Here is a 23,339-nt window from a genome sequence, read left to right on the forward strand (position 1 = left end):
ATTTCAATAAACCCTCCTTTTATTTTAACAACCAAACGTTGCACTCTACAAGTATTAAACCATTGATCTTCTATTTTATACCCAATCCACCTTACCACTCCTTGATAATCTATTCAAATATTTGATAAACAAAAACTCATGATAAATCTAATCAAATATGTCCTGAAAAACATTGATTAAACTCTCTTAACTAACGCTGAGTGAATATGTAAATGTTAGCCATGGGGTATACGTTTATGTCCCTTAACTCCATGTCACATTACCTACTTTATTATTTGCTAAAGACAAAAACGTTCAAATAAAGATAATTAGGAAATTAAATTCATATTCTGACAATAAATAAACTCTATATGTTGGACGAGTTCTAATTAGACCACGCGTAGTGGTAACTAATCACATAAGGGGTTGTGCGACATGTGACGTCTCAGTAAGCAATGCAGAGTTGTGCAAAAAGTGATGTTATGGTAAAAAAAAAAGCCTCAAAACTCCCTTACAATCATTAGCTAATCAAACTTCTTTCTCACAACCTCTCGTTACACAACGAGTACCTCCAAAATGAGCATGAAAACAAGGGAGGGGAGCAGTGTGTTTTTTGTTGTGGACCATGTTTTGGGAGGAAAACGTGACCACTATGTGTGGTCTAACCCCCGACCCATTACTAGTAGTGTCAATTCCTTTATGTACAAGTTTGTAGAACGATTAACATAATTGTTTGATTACTTGAGGGATGATTTAAGATACTGTTTCTGAAAATTTGGGTACACATCGTGACATCGAAATTACTATTTTACTATTGGATGTATTTTATGATTCAAGTGGGTATATATACGGGATTGTATTTTATGTTGGACTGGGTTATAAGGGTAGAATATGATGCTTATATGGCTGTTTTTTGTTACATGAAATGTTCTATAAGACACTAGACTTTGAACTGATAGTCTAATAATATAACGAGTAGTTTAAGATGTTGTGAGTGGAGAGGAGAAAAAATGTAATTATATTTATGTATACTTAAAAAATTGTTGTTCACCTTTTAGAACATTTTAATATTTTTTTAAAATAGTTGTATAAGAATGAAAAGAAAAGATAATAATAAAGGTATAAAAAACATTATTTAGTTGAAAAAGAGAGAGAATGTAATATTTAGTGTAAATTTTAGGTTTGGAGATAAGATAGGGAAGGGGCGTGAATACTCTTAGCCACACGAGTAAATCAATTGCTCAAATTAGTTTACGTACGGCATCGAATGACAACGGGGCTCATTCACTTAGTCGGTTGTAGTGGGCTTTACAGTTTCCCCAACATGGTCTGCTCGATACTCATGGTTTATCCATGTAAGGATCTAACGACACCCCCCCCCCCCCCCACCACCACGTGGTTTAACGATGATTAAAAGATAAAAAAACACAGGAAATATAAAAAAACCAATGGTATGATTACTAAGAACCATAGGCACGATGTTAGGATAAGCTATTTAATTTTGTGTTGTCTTGACTCTTGAATCATGATTTGTAACAAATGATTGTTTTTTATTTTATTATCAAAACAATTACTAGTTTTGCAAGTGCAACTCTTTTATCTTAGCTATAATATATGACGAATTTAGCATGTTGTTAATGAAGAAGAACGGGTAGACGATTATTCACATTTATAGTTATTTGTACAATATAATAGATTTTACTATTCATTTATAATTTCATTGCAATGAACGACGAATAACACCCCAGTATTATGATTACCTAAAAGACTTCCCGTTGTTAAAAGAAAGCTTATTGAAAATATTATTTTTGGAAAAAAAAATGAGGGTGTTAAAAATACCAAAGCCTGACGGGTATTGAGTCCGGTATGTGATTAGATCTAAAAGATATATTCCGGGTATGGGATTAGTTCATATCCGGTCCAATTACAAGAAACTAACATACTCGCTTACCCAAACAATATACCAGAAAATTTTACTTTTTCATAAATGCGAAATCTAAAAATAATTTTAACACGAGTCAAACAAGCAAACGGATAAATTTACATTGCCGTAAAACTTACACCTAGGCATGATCTTGGCTAGTTCACAAACAAAACTGATTCCAAACAAGCTTTTTTTCAAGGAAACCAACAAGTGAGCTCATTTTCAAACCGAGCCAGCTCGACTTGGCTTGGCTCCTTACAAACAATCCATTTTCAAATAAACAATTTTTACATTAGCCTTTTGAAAGTCCTAATCAGGTACATAGTTACAATCTACACTATTTATTGTGACAGTATGAAATTAACAATTTGAAAACACACAAAAAAAATGTCCCCCCAAAAAAAAAAACTATATTTGTGTAGATATACAATCCAGAATTAAATAATCGAAATTCACAGGCTATGAAACATGAATCATTTCAACAACCACACATAATCAATGGTTCCACCTAGAATTAACAGAGTAAGCATCACTTCAACGAGTCGAATTGCAGAGCAAACAATCCAAAACCCTAGAACACGCGTACCGTAAAGCCGGACGAATTCGATTGGCGTGAACGGCGGATTCACGCAATAAATCTTCCATGGATGCAACGAGCAGATTGAAGTTGCGAATAGGAGGTACTAGTAAAATCAACGGTGCGGCTGAGAAGCCGACTGCGAAGAACATATGAAGCATTTTCGAGAAAGTTTTGGACTTTTGGGGGTTTATTATTATTATTATTATGAAGAAATGAAATTGATAGTTTGTATTTATAGTATGGAGGTTGTGGATTGGGTTTGCAGTTAAGGGTGTCGGCAAAATGGGTCCCTGTGAATTGTTAGTCGTGGCTTGTTTTGGACTGGTGAGTGGAGTGTGGTGACGGAGGCAGTGTTTAGGCCCCGTGTTTTGAGCCTGTAGGTTTTGACTTTTGAGATTGCGTTTCTTATTTCGTATTGGTTCGTTGGTAAAAACTCGGTAAATAAAGGTATCGATACCCAACCTGAACTTCTCAATCTTGATATTTTTTAAAACCTGGTACCGGCACTCAAATGTTCATTTTGGTACCGGTTTCCGGTACTAATTGTTCATCCATATAGTAAATTTCTGAAAACATAGAATTGGTTTGTGGTTTAAAATAAGAACTGAATAGTGTGTGTATATATTTAACAAAAGAAATTACAAGTGAGATTATGATGTTATAATGAACATTTTAGACATTATACACTTTAGTTCTAAGAGTTTTTCCAAGGGTAAAACATTTATCAACGCCATCGTCGCGAGCCCTCTGATCTTCCATATCTCCCACTACCAAAAATGGTATTTTACACCATAGTCCTTTGATCGTGCAACTTGTTTCGTACTTTCTCTTGCATTCCTTGATTTCCGACAACTTCATGCTAACACCTTCACTCAACGACCTTAGCTAGACTAATGACCAGTCGACCACGTATTCTACAATTTGTTTAAGTGATGGATGCTTTATATTTTACTATTGGTATTTTCTTCGATTTATTCATCTTCTTCTAGTTTTTAAATTCATACTCAAAATGGATATTGTGCTTGCGGTGTTAGTAGGTTTCCTGGTATGTCGAATGCTTGGTGATGGAGGCGTCATTCAAACCTTTGTTGAGAATGCGGGACACTAAGAGGTGTATATTTATTGATATATCGAATTTCACTTTTAATTCATTGTTTATGTGATTATTTGATTTAAAGAAAATTGTTATATTTATATAAATTAAATCATTGTGGAAACATGTTATGGCTTATTAATGATTATACGGTTGATATTTATAAGAGTATTAAAATCTAATTTGACCATATGCATTAATCATTTAGAGTCACTATGGTTATTAACGGTTCATATAATTCCTTTTATTTTATTTTATTTAAAATAACAAAATTCTTTAGCCCTTCTGATTTATGAGACTTGAACTCAAAATGTTCTCCTCTTAAACCCTGATATTTAAAGGTTTTGCCTTTATTAATGGATCTTCCCCATTAATAAGATAATTCTTTTTATTTTATCAATTTAGCCTATGTGTAATAAAAGTTTTAATTAAAGATTAAAGTGATTTATTTAACCTCACATTTATCTATCTATCATGGGTTATGAATAAGGATGAGCAAGTTTGGTATTGATTTGGTATTGTCGGTACCTAATCAGTACCAAAGTTTTAAGTTTTGGTATTGGTACCGGCATTTACCCATTTTACCTTAAATACATGTACTGTACCGGTACCAAACCAAAAATTTCGGTACCAGTACAAAAAAATTACGATTTTCGAGATCGAGATTTTCGGTACCAATATGATACCGATTTCATCCCTAATTATGAAACTGAAAGACAATTGACAAATTGCATTACTTAGATCATGTGTTGTGGAGCTTCGTTAGGGGGCTTCAGCCACGTCACTGGCAAATACCATAACATCTAGCGATTAGGGGCTTCAACCGAGGGCTTCAACCCACTCACGGCTGCGAAGGAATGTTGGAGGGGAAGTTTTGGTTATTTATGGCTCGTCAACAGGGTCTTATCCACAACATGGTCAAGTGAGTGAGTAGGAGCTTTATCTAAAGCTTAGTCAGTGTCCAGTTAACATGATGTGATATAATAATAGATGATGAATTCAGGGTCAACTAATTCTCATAACATATAAATATATATATATTAATACTTACAAAAGAACCCACTATTTATATATTCTTTAAAACTAGATTTTACTAAATACTTTAGCCTATTTTCAAAATTATATAGAAAATAATCAAAATATATATTAGAAAAAACACGTTTAAACATTTAGTTATCGTAAAAAGCAATTCAAATTGTTACTTTATTTGGCCACTAACAATTGACGCAACAAGAGCCACGTCTACAGCTTTTAATGCCTTCTAGGATATTCTTTTAATAGTTTTATTTTGAGTAGAATACAATTTTTTTTGTTAATTAAAGTTTATAGCAAATTTAAGGTTCAATCCGGCTTGTTTCAGCCTGAGTCAGTTCAGGTTAAACGCGACTTGTTTCATAATTCAAATCAACCGGTTATTTCAAAGGTGGCTTAAGTGGCTAAAGTGAATCGGGGACTCACTGGTTCTCGGTTAGACCGGTCGGGCTGACACAACCTTAATAACATTGACCACAACAAAATAATTGTTGGATCAGCTGGTCTAGTCTGGCGTCAATAACATCTATTACAACAAAAAAGTTATCTACACTTGCAAGTGTTGTGTTTCTCATCGTAGTGTGCAAGCACCCTACTAACATGAATCATATGATATTGTCTGCTAAGATGAATCATATGATATGGCTTTCAGGTGGCATAACCATTTAGACCCAACATAATAGAAAAATGCATGGACAGATGATGTGGATTGGGGAATTAACTATTGGATATTACTAACGGATATATTGCAACAAATGGATATGTATTGTTAGGCTTAGCAAATGCCATTATAACCACTAGTTGAAATTAGATAATTTTAACAAGAGTTATAAAGTTCAATTGCAATGTAATTATAATCTTTAAAATTCATATCAACATATACAAAATAGAAGTGATAACATATGGTTTGGTTACATTTTAATTGTAAAATAAATGTTCGGCTTACTATACTTTTTTATAATATTTTCGGAAGTCAATAAAGCATTAATCTCATCATCATTATATTTTCTTAATAATCAAAATTTTCATCGTTACTATAGAGGTAGAGTACTAAAAAGACCAAAATACCCTTAAATAACACTCGTGGAATATACGGATCACCCGCATAACCGTTTAAGAAAGGAACACCCGTATGACTTATGCGGAAGCATCCTGGCACCCTCAGAAGTCATCCGCAGTACAAAGTATTCGTCTGCATGGACGACCAAGAGGTAATGCCTCAGGATAGCTGTAGTAACTAATTACTTTCTAGAAGATTTACTAAGATGCTTTCTTGGGCAATACGTGATGTCCCGGCCAATAAATAAAGGACACATGGCAAGGCCGTTATAACCGTGCACATGGCCAGGGTAATTTATCATCCTATCTCGTAAGGACGCGTGTCCAGGTTGTTATACATGCACATGCGACGTATAACTGAACCTATCATTTGAGGACACGTGTCCAGGTGGTTACGAGAGCATCTTCTGGAAAGGACAAATGACCCAAGCACCTTCCTACATCCTTAGGCTATAAATACCCTCTCAATCTTCATGAGGTATTCATTCACTCCCACTATACTCTCTCTAAATACTTAAGTACTTTATCTTCGTCGGAACTGTACTTATTCTCACGCCGGAGGTTGGTTACGGGAAGAATCCCCCCCTTTTGTCCTTCCCGTGACGAGCTCACGTTGTCTGTTTTGCAGGTTTTTGTTACTGGACTTTGGGGAATTGGGCATATATCGTACTAGTTGTTAACCGTATCCTACCCTGTGGACTCATCGAATCTAAGACCCGTCAAGGGAAGTAGATCCGTGTTTCTTCAATTACCATCGTCATTCATTTACCATAATCATCATCATCATGATAATAATATATCTTTTTTTTTTGAATAGTTTCTTAATTAGAAAACGGTAAAGAGTTTAGAATGAAATTATTTATTTCTAAACGACAAAGATTGTGATATAAACCTAACATACGTACTACCTTGTGGGAGCATGATTGATTGATTTGATTGATACATACTACCTTCAAATATCTATCTATCAGGACAAGTTGGCAATATATAATAAGCCGTTTTCGTCCTATACCATCACTCATCATTATTGCAAAACAAGGACATGCTATATATACACACCCATAAGTTTGTTCCTGCTAGCAACTACTACCAGCCTTATTTTAATCCACAGGAAGTAACACAGGTATGCTTGATTAATTGATTTATGAACGTCTTATTATTTAACATAATCTTCAGGTTTTGTTTTTGCATTTTTCATTTTTCTGCTCTCAGTCATGAAATTCTTACTGTTTTTTTTAAAGGATCAGCCGGCATGAGTATGAGAAACTATCAATGAGATCAATCAATACTAACTAATCAGGACTAGTGGAGTTGGTTGTTCAAATTGTTTCAAGCAACAGGATCGTTGAAGTGATCAGGTAAGCTCACCTCTGATGATAATATATAAGACGGGTATTGGTAATTCTAATAAGATATTTGATTGTGAAACCATATCCATACTCGGCACAATACTCGACGGGTATATGTCGGTAGTTACCCATCAGGTTTACCTGACATGTATTGGTAATTCCCACATACTTGCTTGTAAAACCATTCCTGTATCAGCTGATACTCATAGGGTATTTGTCGGATAATTACTTGTTGGTATCGAGTGTATCCGACGGGTATTGGTATACCCTCTAGTTTGTTAGATGCTAAATTATCCGCTAGGACTCCTAGATGCATTTCTTACTATTTTAATTTTTATACAATTTTATTACCCAAGAAAATTATCAGAATATAAAAACTAAATATATAAATTATCCGCTAGGACTCCTAGATGCATTTCTTACTATTTTAATTTTTATACAGTTTTATTACCCAAGAAAATTATTAGAATATAAAAACTAAATATAGTAAATTAGTAGATTATTCCTTTACCAAGAGAAAAAGAAAATAAAAATATATAGAAAGAAAATGTTTGTGGGTGGGGTTTGGGAAAACTTGTATGCTTGTTACGGATAATCAGGTCGTGTGTCACCTAATACAGTAATACCATACTTGTTCTATACCCACAAATTTTAAAAAATATATAATAACATGCTAGTTTCAAACCTGTCCCATTACCCGTCCCAGATGTTTAAGTTTTGGATCGATTGCTATCACTATTTATGATCATTATCTTTAGCCGCTCTAAGATGTGATTTTGTTTGTTTTTTTGTAGTTTATGTTATTATGGCCATTAAAAAGGATATGGAGCAAACAGAAAACACTATTCAAGATGATATGGTAGCCCCACTGATAGCTCAAGATGTAAAGGGCAAAGAGAACAATTTTATGGTTTATTTAAGTACATTTGTTGCAGTTTGTGGTTCTTTTGCATTTGGATCATGTGTAAGTCATGATAAATTCAAATTATCCTTTTCAAATTAAACCATATATTGTTAAGAACTATGCCCACATCATGAATTCATGATAATTTATTAATTCTAATGATGATTTGTTTACTCGAATTTCACTTTTCAGGCGGGTTACTCGTCTCCTACTCAGTCTGCTATACTAGAAGACCTAAATCTGTCTCTTGCAGAGGTTAGCTTAAGTAACAAACACATAAATATGTCTGCCGGTTATAAATGGTCGTTTTCTAGCAATGCATTACATGATTTTCCAGTTGCATAATCACTAATCACAAACCGAAAAAACTCTTTAGACATGTGTTATAATAAATAATGAATTAATGATGATAGGAACTATTAACCGAAAAAACAAACTCACACGTGGACATAATCAGAAAAAAATACAAACAAATGTTTGGTAAGGAGAAGGAGCATGGCCAACTTATCTAAACTCTTTAGACATGTGTGAAGTTAATGTTCAATATGCTTTCCCAGTTGAAGTCCGTGGCTACCAAAAACCACACCGTTAATGGGCCCACCTTGCCTTGGGCTTACTAAAGTTGGCCCATAGTAATGGGCCAGCCTCACTTTGGGCTTACTATATTTGGGCCATAATCCTAGTGGGCCGACCTGGATTGGGCCTGCCTTTTTGAACCGGGGCCAAGACCAGTAATCAACTCGAAACTAAAATATGTTAAAAATATTGTTATTATGCAATGACTTATGAACCTCTATTGTCTTTCTTGCTAGTACTCGTTGTTTGGGTCAATACTGACATTCGGCGCAATGATTGGCGCAATCGCAAGTGGGCCCATGGCTGATTTCTTCGGTCGCAAAGGGGTAAGTTAATAACAATTTTTTCACATTATCACCGTCATTTTTAGACCATTCTCTACTTCATGTAAGTTCAAACATTAAAATCTTAACAATGAAAACAGGCATTGAGAATATCTACCGCTTTTTGTACAGCAGGGTGGCTAGCAATTTACTTTGCTCAGGTACATAACATAACATTATAATCATATATTTAACTACAAAAACATACTTCAATTTGGCATTTAATAGTCAAAACAATTTATTTTTATTATTAAAGGGGCCTCTGCCTTTGGATATCGGAAGACTAGCGACAGGATTTGGAATGGGTGTGTTTTCCTATGTGGTAAGTTAAGTTGGTTCAACTTATGTGATTATTTCTATTTACATGTCACATTTATGAGAAGTGTGACATATGTATATATTTTGAATCGCAAGGTACCCGTGTTCATAGCTGAAATAGCACCTAAAAATTTAAGAGGTGCATTAACAGCTGCAAACCAGGTAGCAATCACATTGATTTTTGAACTTCTTGCACCTTAAATATTCAGTATAAGAAACATTGAGGTATTTTGTATTCTGCAGCTCATGATCTGTTCAGGCGTGTCCGTTGCGTTTATTATAGGAACAGTGCTGACGTGGCGGGCCTTGGCTCTTACAGGTTTTAACAATTAATCTAATACATGTTTATTTACAAGTCTATTTCAAATTTTCAATATTGTTCATGTTAACTGTATGTAATGTTTTAGTATGTTTTATTCGTTTACGAGTTATGACACGTGGGCCCGCTATATATTCCTTGTGATTTGGTTGCAGGATTGATTCCTTGTGCTGTTCTATTAGTGGGGCTGTTTTTTGTTCCAGAGTCTCCTAGATGGCTGGTAAGGTTTCGAAAAAAGAAATACGCTATTAGAAGCTTCTAGAAGTTATATTCGGCATGCATGCATACAGGCTAAGATAGGAAAGCAAAAGGAGTTTGAAGCTGCCCTAAGAAAACTTAGAGGGAAAGATGCTGATGTGTCCGAGGAGGCGGATGAAATCCAGGTTCGCATTTCATACTTTTTTTAGAAAAATTAAAAATATGTAAATTTGGTGGTTATTAGTTAATGAGGTGTTGCAACTGTTGATAGGATTATATAGAAACACTACAAAAGCTTCCAAAAGCCGGACTATTCGACTTGTTTCAAAGAAGATATTTGCGATCCGTCACTGTAAGTTTATATAATTATATCACAATTCTACCAGTTTCATAGTTAGAATATAGCTTATGTTTTTACATTTGTGTTTGGAAGATCGGAGTTGGATTAATGGTTTGTCAACAATTTGGAGGAATCAACGGAATCTGTTTCTATACAAGCAGTATCTTTGAGTCTGCAGGTTTGTACAGAATAATATTGCACTTGAATACCTTTTTAATATCTATCAATTTAACAACCAATATAGTGACTGTGTATGAAGTAAAGTGACAAAATGGGCTGGTCGGGCCAGCTGGGTCACGCGCCAAAATGGGCTTGGGTTGAAACCGGTTGTTTTGACTTTTAAACAAAAGTCAAAATGGGCTGGGTCCGGTCTACATGTTTATGTCCATTTTTTTTATGAATAGCTAATATATTAATAGACTTTGGCTCGTTTGACTTGTTCAGGATTTCCTGCTGATATTGGAACAATAATTTACGCGATTCTTCAGGTTATTTGCAAGTTTCATAAAAATATTTTTCAATGTACAACCCCCTATCTGCACGAATTACTCATTACGAATCATTTATTTATACTAACTTTTTTGTAGGTCATCATTACCGCCTTAAATGCACTGTTTGTAGACAAGGCCGGTAGAAAGCCATTATTACTGGTAAAGTTTATTTTCCGTGCACGTAAAAGTAAATGAAAATAATCTGAATATATTCAAAATATATCAGAATAATTAAACCATTGTAACACCTATAGCAGGCCAAGGGGTTACTAATAGACTAATACAATGTATACAAATAACAATGCCAACAATATATATAACTTTTGTGGTTTTTCCTTGATTTAAGGCCTTTTTCTAAATACAAATTCATTTTCAAGGTTTCAGGCACCGGATTGGTCATCGGTTGCTTACTTGCAGCAATTTCATTCTACTTGAAGGTAATCTTAAGACATGAAACATTTAGAAATAATATAATGTATTCATAAATTTGAATTATTATTGAAATTGTATAATGTTTTCTATCCAAACAGACTTATGAAATAGGACTAGACGCAGCCCCAGCGCTAGCTGTAACTGGCATACTGGTAAATATACAACGTTTACAAAACCGGGCTAGCTATGAATTAATATACTAGTTATTTAACTGTATTGTTTGGTGAATGCAGTTGTATATAGGCTCATTCTCCGCAGGAATGGGAGCAGTTCCATGGATTATAATGTCCGAGGTACATATACGTATACATCATCATCAACACAATTTTCTCATTTAAGTACCCTTGTAGAATAACGAGTTATGGTTACTGAAGTTATAACTAAAATAACGATATTTATTTTCAAATGAAACAAGTTAGGATGCATATTATTTAAATAACAAACCACTTATTTCAAATAATAAAAATAATTGAACCTATAAACATTTGATTATGTTTCATAAATATTAATATTTTTTATACCAACTGGAGACATAGTAATAATAATAATAATAACAATAATAATAATAATAATAATGTAATATCCTGTATGTGTAGATATTCCCTATTAATATCAAGGGGGCTGCTGGAAGCCTAGCAACACTTACAAACTGGTTTGGTGCATGGGCTGTATCATTTACTTTCAATTTTCTCTTAAGCTGGAGTTCTTATGGTAACTATTAACAATTTAATAAATATTTCATGATTCCAAGACTTTAACGTTAATCATATTAACGTGTCTTATTCATGCTTTTTAGGTACTTTCCTTGTGTACGCGGCTATAAACTTAGCTGGTATTCTGTTTATTATCGCGATGGTCCAGGAAACAAAAGGAAGAACTTTGGAGCAGATACAAGCAGCCATTAATGCATGATTCATCATGGTATGTATCAGGCTCAAAAGTCTATGGATAGGGCTGGAGTAAGGATTGTTCGTCAGTTCGGGTTTCGGGTTGTTCAGGTTTTTTATTCAACTTTTTCAATGTTTTTATGACATTCTCTTTGTAATTTTTTAAACATTCATTGTTATTGGGTTGGATTGGGTTAAATTTGTAATTGGATCAGGCTAAATGGCCAAACTTAAATAGCCATTATTATTTGTTATTTGGTTTCTTTGGGTTGTTCAGTTTAATGGGTTATCTAGTTTGAACTGAATTCAGATTTTGTGAAACTAAAAACCGAATTACAAATTCGATTTTGGTTTAAACCCGAATTTGTAAATCGGTTCGGTTTTAATCAGTTTCCACTTTCCAGTTCGGTTTGCTTGGTTTTAAATCGGATAATGAATACCCTTGTTGGAATATATATTCAAACCGGGTTGGTAAAGGTTGTCTTGCCAATACTTTTTTGTCATGTTTTATATATTAATCGTGTTAATTGCGATTACAAAAATAATATTAGTAAAGTTATAATCTAAATCTAAAAGTTTAAATAAGATTGTTTATTTGCTTAGGAGGTTGTATGCATTAAAAATAGACTTCGAAGGCTTTAGAGTTGTTTGGCTCGTTCCCCTTAATAAAGTAGAAGTGTAGAACAAATAAAACATTACCCAAATCAACCTCGTTCATAAGCAAAACATATATAAAAGTAAATTGTGGTTTCCACCCATGTGGTTCTTAAAAATTGTTAATTTCAGTCCAACAGTTAAAATTTGTTATTTCAATTCCTTATCTTTCATTTTCATTGCAAAGATCCACCTTCTAATTCGATCATGAGGGCATCTGGGTTTTACCACCAGTAGGCCTGCATGCGGTGGATTTTACCCGGAACTAGAGATAACTTGGAGGAGCTTAAGGGTGCCGTACAGCTAGCAGTGGCCTTTTGCCATTGGATCACCCCATACGGAGTACCTAGGCTTTCTATGTTGTTTGTTGTCCGTTCAAAAAATAAATAAATAAATAACGAATGCTTGGTTGACATGGCTAGTTTCAAATTCTTAACTTTCGGTCGAACTACTAAACCATTAACTTGCATGAAACGAACGGTATAAATTTTAAGCAGGCTGGCTCGCTTCTGTTTGGGGTGTGTTCATTCAGTTTCAACGGTTTTGACTTGTGTTTCAAGTTTCGACTAAATATAAAGTTCCTTTAAGTTTAGGCTGCCATAATATATGTGAAGATGGCTTGGCATAACATGGCACAGAGTATCGTTTTAATTAAGGACGTTATTATGCATAAATTCATTGTATTATTCTGAATGACGTTTTTATTTTTTATTTTATTTATCAAACACAGGATTTGAACCTTTCGGACCAGTTTGCAATTCTTTTTATTGATATTGTATTTTAATTCGCGTATCATTCGCCTTCATGTTTAATTTAACTTCATTGTTAAGAACACACTTTGTTATATGTATACCGATTTAAAATACATATTTTTAGGAAAAAGTGTTAACTAACTTGTTGTGTATGAAGTATGGACAAATGGTTTCGGCCTTTTAATATTTTAGAATCATGTATTTATTATTATTTTTTAACATTAGAAAGAACTTTATGTTATACAAAAAACTAGCAAGACGCTGGAAGCCATATTTAAAGACAATCGTACCAAAATCAAACTTTGAAATCATGTTCCACCAATTTTCACAATCCAACAAATGAAGTTGTGCCCTGCTTTTGACCAGAGAAACGAGTTCGCTTTCAACAATCCTATTCGTTCTTTTGTCGCAGATTATGAAAAGGAAAGATAATTGACAATTTACATTACTAAATAATAATTACAAAATAAAATATTATCTTGCATATCCTAAAAAGTTAAATGTTATTATATACATATTTTTTAACAGCATATACATAGACCTTAATTACTAAAAATTAATATAAATATATAATAAAAATACATTCAAACATCTAGCTATCGTAAAAAGCAAGCCAACATATTCCTTTAAAAAAGATGAGTTCTTAGGTTTAAATCTCACATGTGACAAAAATAAAGAGTGTGTTAATGGTCATTCGGTGTCCTAGTGGGCCCATGGTGTTCTGAGGAGACCCACGGTGTAGTAAAGTATCCTATGGTGACCATAAGGTTTGGTAACCTATTCAATGGTACTGTCGTATGATGTCGTGAGGTATTTCATTATAGGTGACATGTGAAGTTTCTACTAAGACGATCAAAAACAAATCCACGAGTTTTTCATGAGCAAAATTGACAATATTGTTTAATACTGTTGATCGAATGTCACAAAACTCTAAAACCAGGAAATATTGTTCAAAAAATATATGCCATGTAGCCTTTTTTTACTTTATGAGTTCTTTGTTATTCTTGAAACTTTTCAAGATCTCATTTGATCCAGCCTACTCACCTTTAAATTGATATATCATGTTTCAGAAAATCAATGACCCGTTAGTGATTTAAATGCTATAAAAGAAAACGTGTTAGTTTGTTTGGCCATTAACATTTAACAATTGACAGAACAAGAGCCACCTCTACCAGCTTTTAATGCCTTCTAGGAAATTCTTTAACAAGTTATATTTTCTTTCTTTCTTTTTTTGTTTTTCCCAACTTTAACGACTAAAGCATCTAATATTTAAGTTTTATACTTTTATGTAAACTCTGTAACAAAGAAACAAACCACATAAATGCTGATGTATATAGTAAATGTGTTTCTTTTTGTAAGTGGTTGAACGTATAGAAATGCTATGTTTTGTGAACTAACTAATGGCTCCTAGTTAAAGCCGAACGTCAACTTTACATAGACAGTTAGTCATTAATCAGTCAACTCTTTAGCTAATGTACGATGGAGTAACTAAAAGTTAATTACAAGAAAAAACAAAACAAAAAAAAGTTTGCTTGATACATTGGGGGTGGACCCCAACTGATTTAGTCCTCTCGGGCGCTAACACGCTAATGAAGAAGAGGAAAAAGCCCCTTTGGTGCCCCCTTTGTTTGAAGCAGCACGGTGTTACAGATGTTAACAAGCCTGGTAACAGCCTTTGGCGCCTATTAGTTAGCCCATAATACATGGTTTAAAGGTGTTTCTTTTCAAGGCTTCTTATATATTTATCTATTTATTTATTATTATTATTATTATTATTATTATTATTATTACTTTAACAATGTTTTGAGATGCTCCCTAATACCCATTAATTGAGCAGTATTGATACATGATGTAAATCGTTCATACTAATTTTGACTCTTCAAGCCTGACTCCCTTAAGAACATCAACCCACCACTGTAAGAAAACCCGACCACATGAACAAGTTTTGAACTTGAGACCATAAGATCCCAATAATTAACTACTATTTTTTATTGATACTTATTTTCACCCGTATATACCATTAGACCATAAGATAACTATTGATACAGACCAGAAGATCCCACCTCTTACTAGGACAAGTTACATCCTTTATTCTTCTGATTTTCAAAGTTTTGGTTGTTCAAACCACCTAAGCATCGAATAACTATGTTTTGGACACGTTTTTGTTCGTTTCAAAACTCTCACATAGTAAAACACAAACCTATAATAATTACTTGTGTAACACATATATAAATATAATTATTTGTATCCAACAATGATTTTTGTATGCAAGTAATGTTCATTCAACCAGGAAATCCAGATAGTTGTTTAATGGATGATCAGCTCAGTAATCGGTTATGTCAAACACAAAAACTGAAACCAAATCATAACTTTTAGTTACTGATCGGTCATGGCTTAACCTGAACCATCGGATAATTCTTCAGCTTGGTTAATTCGTCTACAGTTTGATTAATTCGATTGTTTGCTCACCCTACCCAACACCACATGAGTTGATCCAGTATGTTAGTTGGGCTGAAACCCCTATATTAATAATGGTAAGGGATATATAGAGGATACAAAAATTGCTTTTCCAATGAAAATAATAAAATAACAATTGTTCGATTAACACAAGTTTTTAACGTCAAGTTAAACGCTAAAAACCAAATATATTATAGTTATAAAATGATGTAAGAGTTTGAAATAAAATTCGTTATTTATAAAAGATAAAGATGGTGATGTAAACCTAACACACGTACTAGTACGTAGTTGCAATATTCAAATTCTGTATCTATATAAATACCATGTGAAACTGAATAAGACAGAAAAATGTCTATTTCTATATTATATTTTGATTATTATAAAACAATATCTGAAACAAGTAGGCCAGTAATAAGTCATCTTGGTCGTATAGCATCCATCACTCACCATTATTGCCAACTGACATGCAATTAAAACCCTCAAGGACCTGCTATTCACAGCAATAAGTTTGTTATTCCTATACTGGCTGCTGCTACAAGCCTTAAGTGTTCCAACTTTAATCCATAGGTATGCTTGATTCAGTTACACTAAATCATATAATCTGCATGTTTTGTTCTTGCATTTTTATCGTTTTTCTGCTCTCGGTTGTGAATTTTTAATGATTTTTTTAATGGATCAGCTGGCATGATCAGTATGAGAAACTTTTAACGAGATCAATCAATACTACCTAATCAAGACTAGTGGAGTTGGTTGTTCAAATTGTTTCAAGCAACAAGATCATTGAAGATATCGGTAAGCTCGCCTCTAACGAGTATGGATGATAATGAGACGAGGTATTGGTAATTCTGGTGTGATACGTGATTGTAAAACTGTATCCATAACTAGCCCAATACTCGTCGGGTATATGTGGGTAGTTACCCATCATGTATACTCACATGTATTGGTAATTCCAGTCACGTGCCTAGTTGTAAAACCATATTCATATTGGCCCAACAACCATCTAGTACGTGTCGGGTATTGGTAACTCCGTCTACATACCCAATTGTAAAACTTTATCCAAACCCGGATAAATATGCATTGAGTATCGCTAAACCCATTAGGACTCCTATATACATTTCTTACTATTTTAAATTTTTATATGATTTTATCACCTAAGAAAAATAGAATAGAAAAACTAAAGATGAGTAAATTAGTAGATTATTTTGTAACCAAGAAAAAAAGAAAAAAAATGTTATGGGTATTGTTCATGTAAACTAGTATGCTAGTTTTGGGTAACTGGACCGGGTGTCACCTGATAGCATACGCGTTCTATACCTGCAAATTTTTTTATGAAATATCACATCCTAGTCTCATACCTAAATACCTGTCTCATTACCCGTCCCAAATGTTCAAGTTCAGGTCCGTTTGCTATCCTTATTTATAATCATTATCTTTAGCCACTCTAAGATGTGATTTTGTTTGGTTTTTTGTAGTTTCTGTTATTATGGCCATTGAAAAGAATATGGTGCAAAGAGTAAACACTATTCAAGATGATATGGTAGCTCCATTGATACCTCAAGATGCAAAGGGCAAAGAGAACCATTTCATGGTTTATTTAAGTACATTTGTTGCAGTTTGTGGTTCTTATGCATTGGGATCATGTGTAAGTCATGATATATTCAAATTATCTTCTTCTTCAAGTTATATAATATTATTAAGTATTATGTCCGGATCATGATAATTTGTTTATGCTAATTATGATTTGATTGCTCAAATTTCACTATCCAGGGGGGTTACTCGTCTCCTACTCAGTCTGCTATCAGAGAAGATCTAAATCTGTCTCTTGCAGAGGTTAGAAATGGTCGTTTTTGTAGTAAATAATAAATTTGTTTTGACGGTCGTAAATGGTCGTTTTTATAGTAATGCATTACATGATTTCTAGTTGCATAATCACAAACCAAACACATTTTCAAGAGCTAAGAAATATCACACAACATATTTTACAAAAATAAATTAGAATAAGCGTTATTGTAATTAATAATGATGATAGAAACTATTAACCAAAAAAACAAACTCACACATGGACATAATATATGTCAAGTTTTATACGTATTATACTTTATACACGCGTGAATTTTGTTGGTTCAGGCCCACTTCACACACACAACCACACACTCAAAACTCACGATTATGTATTTGTGTTTAATTGAATATGCAGAAGATATATGAAATGCTTCTCTATTAATAAAGTGGGTACATAAACAGATCATTCTAATACTATTTATAATAAACAATTATAACCATCACATGCTAAATTGAAACCCACTATCCCCTATTTTTCTGGAACAAACCCATGACTTCCACTTCCAACAAACTCGGTCAACACAAGACTACTTCTTTCACACGTGAAACAACCATGCTGCCAACGAACTCACAACTCGTGACCCGTAAACATGCTCCGATGACCCGTCTTATTCTTGGTGGCCCATTTCAACAAAACGGGCAACCGACTCGACCCGTACTTGACCCGTAAATAACCCGCAACATCAAGATTATATCCAACAAATTTAATGCTAAATATGCTTTCCAGTTAAAATCTCCTTCTACCAAAAACCGCACCGTTAATGAGCTAGCCTTGCCTTGGGCTTACTATAGTTGGGCCATAACCCTAATGGGCCAGCCTTGTCTCAAGCTTACCCAAGTTGGGCCAACTTGGATTGGGCCTGCCTTTTTGAACCGGGCCCAATACCAGTAATCAACTCAAAACTATAATACATTTAAAGTACTGTTTTTGTCAATGACTTATGTACCTCTATTGTCTTTCTTACTAGTACTCCTTGTTTGGGTCAATACTCACATTCGGCGCAATGATTGGCGCGATTGCAAGTGGTCCCTTAGCCGATTTTCTCGGTCGCAAAGGAGTAAGTTAATAACATTTTTTTTCTCATTATCACCATCATTTGTAGACCACATTATACTTCATGTAAGTTCAAACTTCTGAAACTTGACAATGCAAACAGGCATTGAGAATAGCATCTGCTATCTGTGCAGCAGGGTGGCTAGCAATTCATTTTGCTCATGTACATAACATAACAAAACATAACATAACATAACATTTTAGTCATATATTTAATTAAAAAACATACTTCAAATTGACATTTAATAGTCAAAAAATAAAATTTATTATTAAAGGGGCCTCTGCCTTTGGATATTGGAAGACTGGCAAATGGATTTGGAATGGGTGTGTTTTCCTATGTGGTAAGTTAAGTTGGTTAAACTTATATGATTATTTTTATATACATGTCTCATTTATGAGAAGTGTGACATATGTATGTATATGTTTTGAATTGCAAGGTACCCGTGTTCATAGCGGAAATGGCACCCAAAGATTCAAGAGGTGTATTAACGGCTGCGCATCAGGTAGCAATCGCATTGATTTATGAAATTTTTGCACCTTAAAAATTTGGTATAGAAACATTTGAGAAATCCATGAGGTATTTCGTATTCTGCAGCTCATGATCTGTACAGGCGTGTCGGTTGCGTTTATTATAGGAACAGTGCTGACATGGCGAACCTTGGCTCTGATAGGTTTTTAACAATTAATCCAACCCATGTTTATATACTAGTCTATATTTAATATTGTTATTGTTAACTGCATATACTACATAAGCCCGATATACATAATACATTCCTTGTGATTTGATTGCAGGATTGATTCCTTGTGCTGTTCTATTTGTGGGGTTGTTTTTTATTCCAGAGTCTCCAAGATGGCTGGTAAGGTTTCGTAAAAAGAAATACGATATTAGAAGTTTCTAGAAGTTATATTCGGCATGCATTCATACAGGCTAAGATAGGAAAACAGAAGGAATTTGAAGCTTCACTAAGAAAACTTAGAGGGAAAGATGCTGATGTATCTGACGAGGCGGATGAAATCCAGGTTCGTGTTTCATACTTTTTTTTAATAAAAGTTATATAAATTTTCTAGTTATTAATTAATGAGGTGTTGTAACTATTGATAGGATTATATAGAAACACTGCAAAAGCTCCCAAAAGCCAAACTATTCGACTTGTTTCAAAGAAGATATTTGCGAGCCATCACTGTAAGTTAATTATCTTATAAAAACTTGTTAACCAAGTCGTTTAGTTGACGATATATTGATTTATTTATGTTCATTTCTGTTTGGAAGATCGGAGTTGGATTAATGGTCTGTCAACAGTTTGGAGGGATCAACGGGATTTCCTTCTACACAAGCAGTATCTTCGAGTCTGCCGGTTTGTATTCTATATAGATAATAATATTGCACTTGAAAACCTTCTAGATATGATAGTTATATAACCAGTATGATATCCATCAATATAACAACCAACATAGTGCATATGTATGGAGTGATAATAATTTTATGGGTTAATACCAGTTGCATGTTTATGTCCATTTTTTATGAATAGTTAATGTACTGATAATAGTTTTTGGATTGTACCCAATTCAGGATTTCCTGCTGATATTGGAACAATAATCTACGCGATTCTTCAGGTTACGTGGGAATTTCGTTATAATAATTTTCAATCTATAACCCGATGTCTACACAAATTACTCGCTACGAAGAAGTTGTTTATTCTATATATTTTTATTTTTTATAGGTCATCATTACTGTCTTAAATGCACTCTATGTAGACAAAGCCGGTAGAAAGCCACTAATACTGGTAAGTATAGTGTTCGTGAAGTAAATGCGAAAATATTTGAATATATTCCAATAGGAAACTAATAAAATGATAGACTAAAATAATATATGCAAATAATTATGCGAATGATACATTGCAATAAATTTTGTTGTTTTTCCTCGACTCAAAACTTTATTTTTGAATAAAAACTTATTTTAAAGGTTTCAGGCGCCGGATTGGTCATTGGTTGTTTGCTAACAGCAATTTCGTTCTACTTGAAGGTAACCTTAAGACACAGAACATTTAGATTGTTAACCGCTCCATCCCAAAACAAAATAAGTTTTGTTCAACGCATTGTATATGTAACAAAATATATTTAGTGTTGTACTGCTTACTATTGGTTTGAAAGTCGTCCAAAGTGTATGTTGTCTAACGGTCATTTTGTGCACCAGACTTATGAAATAGGACTAGATGCAGCACCGGCGTTAGCTTTAACTGGCATACTGGTAAGTATACATCGTTTAAAAATCGTGATATGAAATAATAATATATATAGTCATTTGATTGTATTGTTTGGTGAATGCAGGTGTTTGTAGGTTCATTCTCCGCAGGAATGGGAGCAGTTCCATGGATTATGATGTCCGAGGTACATATACATATACATCATCATCAACACAATGGAATGACGGGTTAAACGGGTTGGAACAAATGGTTATGGTTACTGAAGTTATAACTAAAATAACGATATATGGTTTCAAATGAAGCAAACCACTTATTTCAAATATAAAAATAATTGAAGTTGTAAACATAATTTGATTATGTTTAGTCCACAAGAGTAAAATATAACCAAAACATACTCATAAATTTTTTTATACTAATTATACACCATAGTAATATAATACCTTGTATATGTAGATATTTCCTATTAACATCAAGGGGGCTGCTGGAAGCCTAGCAGCACTTACAAACTGGTTTGGTGCATGGGCTCTATCATTCACTTTCAATTTTCTCTTTAGCTGGAGTTCTTACGGTAACTTTTAACAACTTCATAAATATTTCATGATTCCAAGGCTCGAGTATTCTTAACGTTTAATCGTTTCTCATATTAACGTGTCTTATTCATGCTTTTAGGTATTTTCCTTTTATACGCGGCTGTAAACTTAGCTGGTATTGTATTTATTATCGCGATGGTCCCTGAAACAAAAGGAAGAAGTTTGGAGCAGATACAAGCAGCCATCAATGCTTGATTTACCGCAATGTATCACCATGGTTTGTATCAGCCTCAAAAATCTATGAATAACGCCGGAATTAGGCGTGTTTGTCAGTTCAGTTTTCGGGTTGTTCGGTTTTAGTTTTTTATTTATTTATTTATTTATTTTTCGTACATTTTCAAAAAATTTATGATATTATCTTTATAAATTTTTAAGCATTAATTGTTATTGAATACGGTTGTGTTGGGTTGGGCTAAATTTGTAATTGGAACGGGCTAGGTGACAAAACTTAAATAACTATTATTTGTCATTGGGTTTACTACGGTTATCTAACTCGTAATGCACGTTAAACAAAATTGGTCGTGAAGATATTCGCATCATGCGAACCTAGGTTACATGGTATAAGCGTGTACTAAACCCTAAACCTAATCTTAAGAAACAAAGTACTATCTTTAATCTTAACAAGATTAAATAATTAAAAATGACAAAAACACCCCTTGCAATCATCACGTGACAATTTCAGAATGTATTAAATATACAAAAAACCCTTTCCATAAGCAAAAACTCATTCGAAAAAACTCCATGTTTTCTTTGACATACAAAAACTAAAGTGTTAAATGTATTGCTAGTTGTTTTAATTAGGGTTTTAGCCCATGTTGTTTGCTAAAGCCCATGGGCCCTTTATGGGTTGTAGTTAGGGTTTTACCTGTGTATATATAGGTGGTTCCCCCTTTGTATTATTTACACCTTCAAGTATTAAACATTACTTCACTACAACCATCTTATTCTTTACATGGTATCAGAGCTACGGCTCTCGATCCAAACCCTAGCCGCCATCTGATCCGAACCATAGTCTGACCAGCCCGCTACCAGATCTGAAACGAGCTTTAACCTCATTATACCTACTGTTTTGTCACGAAATCTTTTTTCGAGACACCTCCTACCATCACCGCCGCCACCATCGTAACCAGCAACCTCCGAAACATCGTCCGTCAAAAAATCGCCGCCAGCCGCCGCCTGACGCGCCGCCACGCGCCGCCCAGTCGCCATCACTGCCTCCCACGCGCCGGCGCGTGTAGGCGCGTGACTGGGTTTCCGGTCACCGGATTTTTTCCAGATCTGTTGTTTTTTACTTCCGAAGCTTCCTGTGTTGTTAGTTTTCTGATATGACAACTTTTTCCGTCTGTCTCGGTTATTGTGTTTCGAGTTTTGTTTCAAACCCGTCCAGCCAGCCACTGTCGGAGTACTGTCACTGTTCACGCCGGATTTACTGTTCACGACGAGTTACTGTTCGCTGCCGAAAGAGTTACTGTTTGTTGCCGGAATCTACCATGGGAAACGAAAAATACACGTATACATTTACTAAGGAGGAGTATGATCTGATTCAACGGTTTCTTGCCTCCCAGTTGAATCCTCCTCAAACCAACTCAGCACATCCGGGTAAGTTTTCTAGCCTCGACTCATCGTGGGTAATCGATTCTGGAGCCACACATCACATGACTGGGAATCGGGGTATTTTTTCTAGTCTTCAAAATGTTTCCCATGCACCGGTACGTCTTGTCGATGGATCTTCATGTCCCGTTCTCGGCATAGGATCCATCAGTAACTCGGAAAACCTAAAACTGTCTTCTATCCTATTTGTTCCTAAATTTCCTACCAGTCTTTGTTCAGTGAGTCAGATTACCAAACAAAACAACTGTTCTGTGACCTTTTACCCAACTCACTGCGTTTTTCATGAACTAGGAACAAACCGGGTAATTGGTACTGGTTTTGAATCAGGAGGTCTCTATCGTATATCCCCGTTTTCGCATCCTGTAGCAAAC

General features: G+C 34.3%; 2 protein-coding genes across 4 annotated transcripts; both read left to right on the forward strand.

Annotated features, from left to right (window-relative positions):
- The first annotated feature begins 6,914 nt into the window (after nt 1-6,914).
- Nucleotides 6,915-12,015, forward strand: LOC143545834 (sugar transporter ERD6-like 7). Of its 2 annotated transcripts, XM_077037643.1 has the most exons (19): nt 6,915-7,025; nt 7,811-7,980; nt 8,113-8,175; nt 8,733-8,822; nt 8,921-8,980; nt 9,076-9,141; nt 9,234-9,299; nt 9,381-9,456; nt 9,612-9,676; nt 9,747-9,839; nt 9,926-10,006; nt 10,088-10,172; nt 10,439-10,482; nt 10,582-10,644; nt 10,863-10,922; nt 11,016-11,069; nt 11,151-11,210; nt 11,514-11,628; nt 11,714-12,015. In XM_077037643.1, the coding sequence occupies exons 2-19, from the start codon at nt 7,822-7,824 to the stop codon at nt 11,827-11,829; spliced, it is 1,416 nt and encodes a 471-aa protein (XP_076893758.1). In that variant the 5' UTR covers nt 6,915-7,025; nt 7,811-7,821; the 3' UTR covers nt 11,830-12,015. The 2 variants fall into 2 exon arrangements, 1 of the variants encoding a protein (XP_076893758.1); XR_013137503.1 differs by lacking the exon at nt 11,714-12,015 and having other exon boundaries at nt 10,870-10,922; nt 11,514-11,586.
- LOC143545835 (sugar transporter ERD6-like 7) lies at nt 6,962-21,669 on the forward strand. 2 transcript variants are annotated; one of them, XR_013137504.1, is made up of 18 exons: nt 6,962-7,059; nt 16,501-17,309; nt 17,435-17,497; nt 18,478-18,567; nt 18,667-18,726; nt 18,839-18,904; nt 19,001-19,066; nt 19,159-19,234; nt 19,356-19,420; nt 19,491-19,583; nt 19,666-19,746; nt 19,834-19,918; nt 20,134-20,177; nt 20,285-20,347; nt 20,534-20,586; nt 20,758-20,811; nt 20,892-20,951; nt 21,221-21,291. XR_013137504.1 is itself a non-coding variant. In XM_077037645.1 (18 exons), the coding sequence occupies exons 1-18, from the start codon at nt 17,151-17,153 to the stop codon at nt 21,550-21,552; spliced, it is 1,416 nt and encodes a 471-aa protein (XP_076893760.1). In that variant the 5' UTR covers nt 16,501-17,150; the 3' UTR covers nt 21,553-21,669. The 2 variants fall into 2 exon arrangements, 1 of the variants encoding a protein (XP_076893760.1); XM_077037645.1 differs by lacking the exon at nt 6,962-7,059 and adding an exon at nt 21,437-21,669 and having other exon boundaries at nt 20,527-20,586; nt 21,221-21,335.
- The last annotated feature ends 1,670 nt before the right edge of the window (nt 21,670-23,339 follow it).

Source organism: Bidens hawaiensis, unplaced genomic scaffold (genome assembly GCF_021521415.1).
Source record: "Bidens hawaiensis isolate Kalapana, Puna unplaced genomic scaffold, B.hawaiensis_p1.1 tig00014039_1, whole genome shotgun sequence".
NCBI lineage: Eukaryota > Viridiplantae > Streptophyta > Magnoliopsida > Asterales > Asteraceae > Bidens > Bidens hawaiensis.

Excerpts from the sequence above, each read along its gene's own strand:
- LOC143545834 (XM_077037643.1), top strand. The coding sequence starts at position 7,822 with ATGGCCATTAAAAAGGATATGGAGCAAACAGAAAACACTATTCAAGAT. Across the intron at positions 9,142-9,233 it reads TGGGTGTGTTTTCCTATGTG|GTACCCGTGTTCATAGCTGA; the intron begins GTAAGTTAAGTT and ends TTGAATCGCAAG. Across the intron at positions 9,300-9,380 it reads CATTAACAGCTGCAAACCAG|CTCATGATCTGTTCAGGCGT; the intron begins GTAGCAATCACA and ends TGTATTCTGCAG.
- LOC143545835 (XM_077037645.1), top strand. The coding sequence starts at position 17,151 with ATGGCCATTGAAAAGAATATGGTGCAAAGAGTAAACACTATTCAAGAT. Across the intron at positions 19,919-20,133 it reads CAGTATCTTCGAGTCTGCCG|GATTTCCTGCTGATATTGGA; the intron begins GTTTGTATTCTA and ends TACCCAATTCAG. Across the intron at positions 21,336-21,436 it reads CTTTAGCTGGAGTTCTTACG|GTATTTTCCTTTTATACGCG; the intron begins GTAACTTTTAAC and ends TCATGCTTTTAG.